The following is a 12,644-nucleotide window of genomic DNA, read 5'->3' on the forward strand; positions in this document are numbered from 1 at the left end:
GGTTGGCTGGGAGAAGAGGGTGGCCTTTACTGCAGCGTTCTTCACCTTCATTCGTAAATACCAAATTAGCCTCAGTGCGCGAGACTGATATCTGCTGCGGTGTGCTGTGATTTGGTCTGACGGCGAGCTTTGCACTGTTGCACTGTAAGTAACATTATAGATCTCCACGGATGCCATTGTCAAGATATGTTTTTTCTGCCTTTTTGCTGGCTGTATTAGTATGTAAAAGCTTATGCTGCCAGTAAGTGGATTTGTGATGTGGCATCCAGAGGTTGATAAAGAGGTGCACATCTGGAGTTGTACAGATCGTTTTAAAGAAAAAACTAACATTGATTGAGATGTTCATCACATGGAGCTATATTTGTTAACATGATATTTAAGCATAACATAATTCATATTTGGATTTATGACATATTGAAAACCCCAGTGGAAGCCACCTAACCGGTACTGACTGGTTTTGAACCATTCTTTGCCATTGAGCTATAGTGATGAAATTCTTACAATTGATTTTAAAACGAGACACCATATAAATCATGCCATTTATACTACAGTGTTTGCTCTTTAAACAGCATCACCGTTTTAACACATAAAATATTGCCTATGAATTAAGATGTGTGCATGTATAATATTACAATGCTATTGAAAAAACACAGAATATTATATATTATCATTAATGCATAGAATTGGCCAAGAAATGGGCTGTTTGGGGAAAGTGTCATAAACACGGTTTCTCTGTTCAAAGTTCAGTTCAGATCAAGAGGCTCGTGCACCGGTCAGTGTCTTATCACTGCAATCCTTATTAGTGTGCACGCGCTGTTCTGCTGTTTTCATTGTAGGAAAACGTAAAATGTAGTCGCTTTGTTGCGATGTCCGAACCGTGAATCAATTGTTCTTTTGAGTCGGCTCTTTGTTTTAGCGGATCTGTTGAGTCTGTACCATACAGTCTATTGTCTGTACACGCAAGCAGTTTGAAAGATCGTTCACAAAAATGACTGAACGATTCGTTGACGGATCGAATTGAATCCGCCAGAATCATAGACAGTAAAAGGGTCGGAATCAACTGACTCAGTGAACCGATAATCATCTCTTCTCTTGTCAAATAAAAACTTATTGGCAAATAGAAGAAAACGTTACATAAAACGTAAATCGATTTTTTTTTTAGCATTTTACGTTGGTTTCACTTAAATGCTTGTTATGGAAATACGCTACGATAATAAATATAAATTGAATTAATATAAATAAATATAAATAATATAAATAAATAAATAAATATACATTGAATTACATAAATACCATATTTAATACAACAAAATCGAATTAAAACGTTATATAAAACCATGGCTACATATCTAAACGTTTCTGGGCATTTAAATTGTCACAGTCTGGGATGTATGGCTGAATTCCTGAATTATTTTCGAACCGGTTCTTTGAAATGAACTCGGCACGGACTCGCCTGAGAATCAACTGAGTCGAGCTTCCCATCACCATTGAAACGCTCCGAAAAGCCAAAGCATCAAGTGATATGAACATGATTTGATTTAAAAAGACACGGGCCCATTTTGTAGCTGTCAGCAGAGAAAAGCCTTATTTATATTCGTCGCTATATCCGTCGTTGGTGCATTGTCAAGATAAAACGTCACCAAGCTGCAAGCGCGTGATTTATTTCATTTATTCAATTATGTCAATGTGAATGCTTTTAATTGCCAAATGAACATGCAAATAAATGGTTAAATTCCGTTATCTAAACTCAACCTTTAGTTGGTTTTCTAATCGTTATTGGAAAGGCATGGTTCAAAAATAGTAACTTCATATAATTTAAAACCATGTGATTTTCTTTCTTTAATGGAAAACAAAAATTGCAGTCTCAGCCTCAGTAATCTTGATATTCATTGTACGGAAAATAATGCAATCAACGTGAATGTTGACAAAGACTGTCAGAACTTCACACAAACTCTGTCTAACATATTTTGTCTTTCACAGAAGATGAGAAAAAATGAGAATGAGTAACTGATGACATTATTTTGAGAGAACAAAATATTTATCAGGATGAATCCCCTTCCCTGAGACTCAGTTCATACTCTGGCATTTTAGTCAGTTCTGTACAGAAACAAAGGACATGTACTGTATACAGAGGCGCTGTTTTATATGGGGACTAGCAGCACCTTATGTCGTTTTCTCTGGTTGGCTGGTCATCTGTGTCTTTAGTTACATGCTTATTCAGCGGTGGTTAAATCAGTAGAGGAATGTCATGTGCAAGCTTTATTCAGTTGTTTCTGTGGGGGGAAAAATTCTAAAAATGACTTTTGATTCACTAGATGTTATTTCACTATATTGTTTTTACCATATAATAAATATATAAAATATAATATATATAAAAAATATAGTAAAACTGAATGTTTGACCAGAGATTACAATTCTGTTTACATTACCGTTCAAATGTTTTAGAAATTACTTTTATTCAGTAAAGATTCATCAATGATTTAACTCTCTATTCATCAAATAACCTTGACAAAAAATTAAGCAGCACCACTGTTTTCAACATTAATAATAACAAGAAATGTTTCATTTTAGAATGATTTCTGAAGGATCATGTGACACTGAGTAATGACAGTAATGGAGTAATGACAATTGAAAATTCAGTTTTGATCACACGCATAAGTTACATTTTAAAATGTATTCAAATATAAAGCAGTTTTTTTAATATTTTTTATTCTTATGATATTTTACAATATTACTGTTTTATTGTATCTTGAAACAAGTAAATATCTTTCCATGCCCAAACTTTTGAACAGTACTGTACTTCCCTTCAAAAATACCTTTTGTGTTAAAAGATCAAGAAAAGTGTTTTTAACAGTATAATATCTTCACAGTGTACCATGGCAGCTGAGTGTACCATCTCCACCTCCATTAACATTAAAGAGCCACGCTGGGATCAGGGAACATTTGTGGGTCGAGCAAAGCATTTCTTCACTGTCACAGACCCGAGAAACATCCTCCTGTCCAATGAACAATTAGAAAAAGCGCGTCATATTATTCTGGATTACAAGTAAGATTCTAATCTGCATTCATGTGCTTTTCGATAGCATTCATGCTACAAAGTTTTTAAAAAAAATAGTAATCTTCCATTTTCCTCTCATTGAAGAAAAGGGGTGGTAACACCAGGTCTCACAGAAGACGAGCTATGGAGGGCCAAGTATGTTTTCGACTCAGCATTCCATCCAGACACTGGCGAGAAAATGCTCCTGATTGGTCGCATGTCTGCTCAGGTCCCCATGAACATGACCATCACTGGATGCATGATGACGTTCTACAGGTAAATTTGGTGGTTGGCTGGTTTGCTGTGTAATCCAAGCACTCTTGTACAGTAGCTATAGGACTTCTTTTGAACAGTAATTGATTTGCCTACATGTGATGCTGAATATTTATAAAAAAGAATTCTTGCTTTTTAGAACGACTCCAGCGGTTCTGTTTTGGCAGTGGATCAATCAGTCTTTTAATGCAATAGTCAACTACACCAACAGGAGCGGAGATGCCCCCATCACAGTAAAGTATGAGGACTTCAGATCATGCATATCAACATATTTTGCATTTATCTTGTGCTCTACTTTGAACTGTTTTGCAATATCCCTAAATTCCTAATACATTGTGTTCTTGCAGCCAGCTTGGCACAGCATATGTATCAGCCACTACTGGAGCCGTGGCTACTGCGTTAGGACTTAATGCATTAGCAAAGGTAATGGTCTTGGTTTCTAAAGTTTATGGACTGTAACTCTTTCACTGCAAAGTAATAAATAGAGTGTTTACTGCTCAGTGCTCACTCTTTGTGTTCATGTAATAATCCATATTCATGTTTAAACTAAAAATGATTTAATCCCACTGTCTTTCAGCATGTGTCTCCGCTCATAGGACGCTTTGTTCCTTTTGCTGCTGTAGCTGCTGCTAACTGTATTAATATTCCACTCATGAGACAACGGTAAATAATTACCTAAAACAAATCATGCATAAAGAGCTTTGAGCTGATTTCACTAGGGCTGCTCAGAATTGGTTTGTTCGTTAGTCATGAAATACTGGAATTACACAAAATGTGTATGTGAATATTCTATATATAGTTCAAACCTTTTGAATGTTTTTGAAAGAACTCTTATGCTCACCAATTTATTTGATCAAAAATATAGTAAAACGTTGTGAAATATTACTCGAATCGCTTTATTTTTCATGATTTTTTGATGAATATAATGGTCAAAAGAATGTTTTTTTTTTTTTAAATCTGCTGACCCCAAATATTTGACCAGTAGCGTATACTGTGTGCACAGTATAACAGACATGAATTGATGTGAGCTACGTTGTTATGTTTCAATCAGGGAACTCAAACATGGCATTCCAGTAACAGATGAGAACGACAACCGGTTAGGAGAATCTTCAAAGGCAGCTCAACAGGCCATCACACAAGTGGTGGTTTCCAGAATCCTCATGGCCTCTCCGGGAATGGGTTCGTTTATTACAGTACAACGGACTTCGCAACTATATTTATCAAATTATGCATGTACAGTGACCTCCAAAAGTCTGAGACCACACTCTGGAATCTATTTTAAACCTAGAAATAATGTTTAGGAATTAAGTCCCTCTCTGTAGGTTTTATGCAAATGCAATATGTTCATTCATCAAAGTGCATATTTGTTAAGGACACTGTAATTACAAATAAATAATCGATAATTCTAATTATTTCTTCCTATAGCAATCCCTCCATTTTTAATGAACTCTTTGGAAAAGAAGGCCTTCCTCAAGGTAATTTCAAACTTACATTATACATATTTTGTTAGCATGGCTGAAAATCGCAATGAAAGCTATTTAGCCTTAAGCAGAGAACATATACACCCGACAACAGTGTCCGGTCTGCTTGAATGCATTAGCCCTTAAAATGGCCCCATAGAATCAAGGGCTTTGTTGCCAGGTTGATTTTCTCCCCTTTCATTTTTCTCAGAGGTTTCCGTGGATGAGTGCACCCATTCAAGTTGGCTTGGTTGGGTTTTGGTGAGTTGCCAAAGATAGACTGATGGTCTAATAAACAGTTATTTCCTGAAAGGGATTCCAGAATTTGTGACCCACTCTTTTGTACATTCTTTCTTCTTAGCCTTGTGTTTGCAACCCCATTGTGCTGTGCGTTATTCCCACAAAAGAGGTGAGAACATTTTCTAAACAGTTTGAATCTTTTCTGAATAACTCTATTGGTTTTATGAATCATTCTGTTGCGTTTCATAATGAAATGCATCATCCATGCAGTTCAATGGCAGTGAGCCGTTTGGAAGCCGAGCTGCAGGAGAAGATTCGAGCCAGTCATCCTGGAGTAGAGACAGTCTACTTCAACAAAGGACTGTAAAAACAAACGTTGGTGAATCTGCTCTCTACTGTAATGGTTTCACGTCCATCTAAAACATCTCTTTGTTTGCCAAAGTTCACCCGTTCCTTTCCAGGACGTCCCAACTCATTTGTCATTTTGTAAGATGTTTTTACAGTTTTGACTGTTTTTGCTGATCTTTGCCAATCTTTTCGTCTGACGTGTATGACGGTGCACACTACTCTACATACATGTAGCATTGTTGTTGTTTTTTTCTCAATATTTGAAATAATTTGGTTTGCTGCCAGATTATTCCATGTGCCATTCAATGTCATTTTCAGTAAGGATCAAAGATGGCTGGTGTTGATCTTGTTTTTCTTTTCCTTGAGTCTGTATTGCATTGTTATTGTCAGTATTTTGTCTTTATCTCTTCATGAGGGTTTGCAGTTTATGCGTTACTGCCAAATTACATTTCAGATGCAAGCAAAATCAAGGGACCTCTTAATGACAACAGTGCAATCCGTTGAAAACGTTGCCAAATACAAACCTCTGCTGCGCATTTCCTTATACGCAGGTTTAATAAACCACAGCATGGGTTTTAAGAAGAGTTTGATCTATTTTACTATCCTCAGTTTTTGAGTTTAACTAGGGTGTTATACATGAATAGTGTGTATGTTCGTGTAAGTTCTTCTGCCTGCTGACAGTGCATGAACAAATTTTGTAAGTGAAAATAGAGTGAGTTTCAAGTTCAGTGTGTTCTCATTGACTGTTCCAAAGTCCACTCCTCTGGCAGTTCAAGGTAACACATTGCTTTTCAATGCAAACTTATCAAACCTGCATCTGTTTTCTGTTTTATGAAAGGCCATTTACTTCAGTCTTTTCCATATTGCCATATTTTGTTACGTTTAAGGTAACACAAGGATCTCCATTAAACCTACAGGAATAATATGTAACAGTATATAGGTTAATGACTAATGGAAGGTAATGTGTCATTTTCTTTATCTTTTAAAGAAAAGACACAATCCAATAGTATTTTTTCTTTTTTTTAAGCTAGTATGATTTTTTCCTTTAATGAAGTGCTACACAGCCTTTTACGTAAATCCTGTTCTTGTTTGCCATCTACACTACATGACCAAAGGACATGGACAGTTCTTTTGAATTAACATGTTTGGCTATTTCAGTATTTAATGCAACTGCAAAAAGACACTCTATCTAGAAATTTTTATTTTAATAATCTAAATTATTCCATCAATTCATGTCTTGTGAAGTGAAAAGCTGCATGTTTTTAACTAAACCATTGCTTCAGGATGACTTTTTCACTTGAGAAAGCATTATTATGGATAAAGACTATTACAAACACACAGATTTTGGCTTCACAAGACGTAAATGGATGTACTGGAGTCATTTGGATTACTTGTGCATTATTGTGGTGTTTTTATCAGCTCTCATTCTGACGGCACCCATTCACTGCAGAGGTTCCTTTGGTGAGCGAGTGATAATGCAAAAGTTTTCCAAATCTGTTCCAATGAAGAAACAAACTACATCTTGAATGGCCTGAGGAGGAGCAAATGTTCATTTTTGGGTGAACTATTCCTTTAATTGAACTGCATACAGTGATATTCTAGTATGTTCAACTTTATGCTCAAAGTCCATAAAGAACTGACTTGCCACCTTTTTTGAAACAAGATGATTGGCCTACACAAAGCCTCGTCCTTTAGGATGAACTAGAACATAGACAGTTCCCATCACAGCGTCCATGTTCCAAAAGCCAAGGTTGTCCTAGAAGAGTTTGGAGCAAATGGATCAAATCAAATAATGCTTTTAGTTTAAAGTGACATATGGTTATGTGTTTGGATGCCCATGTATTTTTTGCTATTTTTATGTATTTTTAGATTTATTGATGTTCATCTTTGTTAATTTTCTGTTTAATTGAATAAGTCTCCATGTGGTGAAGTATTTAAATATGTTTAATATGTAACCTATTCAACAGGTTAGGTGTCTGTTGAGCGCTCTGTTCTTTGTTGTTGATGTGCCACATTTGTTCAGTTCATGAATGTAGTGTTGGCAGTAATGAAATCAAACTGAAATATGTATATTTCCGTGGATAGACCGCTGGTTCTGTTGGTTGCCACTCTTTGTTTTTGTTTTAATTGTGACAAAAGCACAACAGTCCTTGTTCTTCGAGATTCCCTGAAGGTTTTCAATATTATGTTTCATGTATCTTTGTGAAAGATGATGGGTCGTGGGATGTGTTTATAATAATGTGTTTAATGTGTCCCAAATACATCACTAACATTTGCAGGGCCTGGGACAAATGTTTGTTGTCCCCCTCAGTGAAGGCTCTTGGTGCTCAGATCTTTGATCATTCCTATTCCATTTGAGATCTGTGATAGTTAAAGGATCTTATATAATTGAACTGAATTCATAACTGATGTTTCAAACATCTGCTGGTTTGTTCAGGGGAATCACAACAGCAATGTAGCCACAAGGATCTTTAGAAAGGAATTTACAGCACATCTCTTATTTGTAATCATTATAAGGTAGACTTTATTATTATTGGCTACAAAGTGTAATACAGTGTTGTCCTGGACAAGAAAACAGTCCCTTTTGCGTTGAATACATCAGCATAATACTGTTTGTTTCCTGATCCCATATTATGTTATCAATCAATATAGCTCAAGGCATCTGTATACTTGGAACAAAATAGCAATATTCTGACTCAATGGTCTGCTCTTCACATGAACAAGTCGCTCTGATTTGTATAATGATTTGTTTACAGTGAATACGATGGGTGTATGATTTTCAAGATGAATATTTAAAAAATGTTTCTTCTTTTACAGTGCAGCCTTCTGTTTAGATTACACTGTACTCTGTGGATTACCTAAATGAAATAAAGAGTATTAAGCAATGGATCGATTTTGTGGCCTGTCCTCTTAACTATATTGTTTGGTGTATCACACTAGAGGGTTGCTCAGTTTCCTCAGTATGAATGAACAGAAATGCATTCAGTTCCCTTCAACTGGTTGTTGTGCCATTCATCATATTCTGCGCTTATGTCACGCTTCAAAATAAATGTCATTGCATGACCATATATATATATAAGTTTAAATCAAATCATAAAATAATATACTAGTTGGCTTCGAACAGTAGTTCATGTGATGAACCTCTTTTAACTTGAGGGAAACCAACATGCCTCTTTTTATTCGCAAACATTTTTGGAAGAAAGAAAGGTAGTTAGAAAAGTTTTAAAATCTTTTATCTGAAGGTTCTGCTATATCTTTGTCTTTAAAATTCATAACTTTTAAATATGACCCAAGTGTCTTCTGTTACTAATTATAGGTAAGGGGTAGGCCTATAAATAACAAGGGGGAAGGGCGACACATACTGGACATACTTGGAACTCAGCCCTTCTGCTGTGTACTGTAGACACAACATTAGACTAACACAGAATCTGAAGATGATAATTGTTTGAACCATTTCGAAGCCTCTGTGTTTAACACACACAAACACGATAATATATATCATATAATTAATATATAAATATATTTAATAAAAATGAAACAATCATGTGAAATTGAAGTGCAGACTTTAAGTTTTAATTCAAGGGGTTGAACAAAAACATCACATAAAACGCTTAGGAATTACAATAATTTTTTTTTTTTTTTTTTTTTTTTTTACTGTCTTAAGTCAAGGACATCAATCACCAGGCTTCATTTTTACTTCAGCTGACTTCAGTTATTGATTGTTTGTGGATCTTTCTTCCTTTAGTTTTGTCTTCAGCATGTGAAATTCAGGGTTGAGACTGTGAAAGAGTTTTTCTTTCCCATGGTCACATTGTCCTCTATGGAAATGCAGCCCTTTTTAAGTTGCAATGCTCTCCAATCCAACTGTTGATTTGACCGCTCTGAATGTTCCTGCTATCTCTCTGATGGATTTGTTTTGTTTTTGAAGCCTAACAATTGTCTTTCACCTGCAAGGAGAGCTCCTTTGACTCCATTATGTGGGTTCACAGCAGCAGCTTCCAAATGCAAATAGCAAAGAATCAACTCCAGACCTCCTACCTACTTAACTGATTCAGAAATAACGAAGAAATAGCGCATCTATAAAATGGCTTTTGAGTCAACTGTCCAATTACTTAAGGTTCTTTGAAAAAGGGGAGAGGTAAAGAGCTGTAATTCCTTAAAGGGGGGGTGAAATGCTATTTCATGCATACTGAGTTTTTTACACTGTTAAAGAGTTGGATTCCCATGCTAAACATGGACAAATTTTCAAAAATTAAGTTGTACGTTTGAAAGAGTATTTTTGTTCCAAAAATACTCCTTCCGGTTTGTCACAAGTTTCGGCAAGTTTTTTTCGAGTATGGCTCTGTGTGACGTTAGATGGAGCGGAATTTCCTTATATGGGTCCTGAGGGCACTTCTCCCAGAAGAGCGCGCGCTCCTGTATAGCAGCGCACTGAGAGCACAACAGACGTTCACTGATCAGAGCGAGAGCGTTGCGAAATGTCACAAAAGGAGTGTGTTTTTGGTTGCCAGGGCAAGACAACCCTGCACAGATTACCAAAAAAAAAAAAAAAAAACTGCATTAAGGGACCAGTGGATGGAGTTTATTTTAACAGAGCATCGATGGAGTTGTGCAAGTGTTTTTGTTTGTTCCCTGCATTTCGAAGATGCTTGTTTTACAAACAAGGCCCAATTTGATGCCGGATTTGCATATAATTTATTTCTTAAGGATAATGCAGTCCCAACGAAAAAGGGTCACAATCGTGTGTTGGAACCGCAGGCGGTGAGTAAAACTGCTTCAAATATCTCTGTGTTGTTAACTTAGCTATCGGCGGATAAGCACATCAAGTAAACAACATACGATGTTGTCATCAAACTGCACTTTCCACATGTACAGCTTAAAAAAAAAAAAAAGACGACATAAAGTGGAACTTAGTCATTTTCCAAAACCGCTAAGCAAATATATACAGTTTCAGTACATACCACATAGAGACATCGTTGCTGATGCTGCTCTTGTTAAATTTCCAGAGATGTATAAAGTACTAGAGAACATACTTGAGTAAAAGTACAAGTGCTCTATCAAAAAAGTGACTTGAGTAGAAGTAGAAGTGCTCTTTAAGCACCACACTTAAGTAGAAGTACTAAAGTATTCAACATTTTTTGTACTTAAGTATTGCAAGTAGTCTATTTTAAAATTTACTACTCAAGTACTGAAAGTAAAAGTAGAAGTATTGTGTTATGTAGCTTTTAAAGAAAATAGTCAAAAGTTTGAACACATTGTTTTTACTATTTCAAATGATTAACCTAAAGGACAATAACAATTCCTTTGACTGTAACTTCTTGTAAACAAAAAACGGTTACTAGGGTTAGTTAGCCCAAAATTATGTCATTAATAACTTACCCTCATGTTGTTTCAAACCCCTAAGACATCAGAGGGTCATTTAGAATTTTTTGAAGCATCGAAAATACATTTTGGTCCAAAAATAGCAAAAACTACGACTTTATTCAGCATTGTCTTCTCTTCTGTGTCTGTTGTAAGACAGTTAAAAAACAAAGCAGTTTGTGATATCTGGTTCGCGAACGAATCATTCGATGTAACCGGATCTTTTTGAAACAGTCCACCAAATCGAACTGAATCGTTTTAAACAGTTCGCGTCTCCAATACGCATTAATCCACAGATGAATTAAGCTGTTAACTTGTTTAATGTGTCTGACACTCCCTCTGAGTTAAAACAAACCAATATCCCGGAGTAATTCATTGACTCAAACAGTACACTGACTGAACTGATGTGAAGAGAGAACTGAAGATGAACACCGAGCCGAGCCAGATAATGACTCGTTCACGAGTCAAGAACCGTTTCTGTCAGACGCGTCCGATTCGTGAACCGAGGAGCTGATGATACTGCGCATGTGTGATTTAGCGTGAAGCAAACCGACACACAGAGCGTCTGAACCGAACTGTTTTCTTTTGGTGATTGATTCTGAACTGATTCTGTGTTAATGTTATGAGCCCAAGTGCAGTCAACGCCAGTGACGCCATTGCATCGAGCGCAAAAGAATCGGTGAACTGTTTTCTTCAACTGGTTTATTGAATCGAACTGTCAGAAAGAACTAACGTTACTGGTCATCCGAAAACCGATGCAACCGGTTCTTGACTCGTGAACGAGTCATTATCTGGCTCGGCTCGGTGTTCATCTCTCTCTTCACAGGCAGTTCAGTCAGCACGCGCAGTCTCGCTTGATTCGCTCAATGATGTGCCAGCTTCATCAAACCTGCCATCTACAGTTCTGGCAGTGGTTTGTAATGGAATGATTCGTAACATTTTTATAATTGTAACGAGTAACGATGCAGCACATAAAAAAAAATATCGGAGTAAAAGTATTAAACTCAGCGAAAATATGTACCGAAGTAAAAGTGGAAGTAGGAGAAAAAAATAATACTCTAGTAAAGTACAGATACCGCCTTTTAGTACTTAAGTACAGTAGTGAAGTAGTTCTACTTCGTTACTATACATCTCTGTAAATTTCAGCCTCTGGATCTAATTCTGGATCATAAATAAACGGCTGAATCTGACTGTTAGCCATGGTTTGTTTTGGATGATGGTTTTTTCCTCACGGTAATGTCACTCAGACGCTCTCAACGCAAAAGCCTACTAGCCCTCGTGATTCTTTAGCTCCGCCCACACGTCACGCCTCCTGCCGCTCATGTTTTTCCGGGAAAAGTCGGTACAGACTATCTTTCTCTTATGAATATAATAAAACTAAAGACTTTTTGGAGTTATGAAGGATGCAGTACTACTCTATAGGTACTCAAGATTAACAGGATATTGAGTGAAAACGAGCATTTCACCCCCCTTTTAACCTTTTATTTTGCAATTGTTATAAGAATACTCTCAAATTAAAGTTTAGAGTGTGCACTTTAAGCCCATATTCATTATATAACTGTAACTTGAATTATGTTTTGGTCAACAGCTAAAATAATAAAATTGTGCCTGTGTCATAGATATAAGATTATTGATAATATAATAATACATATTAAATTAAATACATTTATTTTCATTAGTTGGTTAGTTTAAAATGAAGAAACAGGTAGTTTAGGTAACTACATCTACTGAGAACCTTGTCCAGCACTGAGATGTAGGCTACTTGATTTGACACTTGAGAGAGACACTAAACCCGAAGAAGTCTTTTCTGAATCAAGTGTGTTTGTAAGTGTAGGAGGAGGAGTGAACGTACGTGGGCAACCCGGACAGCACTTTAATTCAGCCAGAGGGTGTTTCCATCAAGTGGCCATATTAGAATTAGAGAG

General features: G+C 36.3%; 1 protein-coding gene across 1 annotated transcript; it reads left to right on the forward strand.

Annotated features, from left to right (window-relative positions):
• Window positions 1–8,247, forward strand: LOC127971898 (sideroflexin-1). Its single transcript, XM_052575226.1, has 11 exons — window positions 1–144; window positions 2,871–3,046; window positions 3,143–3,313; window positions 3,450–3,548; window positions 3,658–3,733; window positions 3,888–3,973; window positions 4,362–4,489; window positions 4,736–4,785; window positions 4,982–5,031; window positions 5,132–5,179; window positions 5,281–8,247. The coding sequence occupies exons 2-11, from the start codon at window positions 2,877–2,879 to the stop codon at window positions 5,375–5,377; spliced, it is 975 nt and encodes a 324-aa protein (XP_052431186.1). The 5' UTR covers window positions 1–144; window positions 2,871–2,876; the 3' UTR covers window positions 5,378–8,247.
• The last annotated feature ends 4,397 nt before the right edge of the window (window positions 8,248–12,644 follow it).

Source organism: Carassius gibelio, chromosome B14 (assembly GCF_023724105.1).
Source record: "Carassius gibelio isolate Cgi1373 ecotype wild population from Czech Republic chromosome B14, carGib1.2-hapl.c, whole genome shotgun sequence".
NCBI classification, from domain to species: Eukaryota; Metazoa; Chordata; class Actinopteri; order Cypriniformes; family Cyprinidae; genus Carassius; species Carassius gibelio.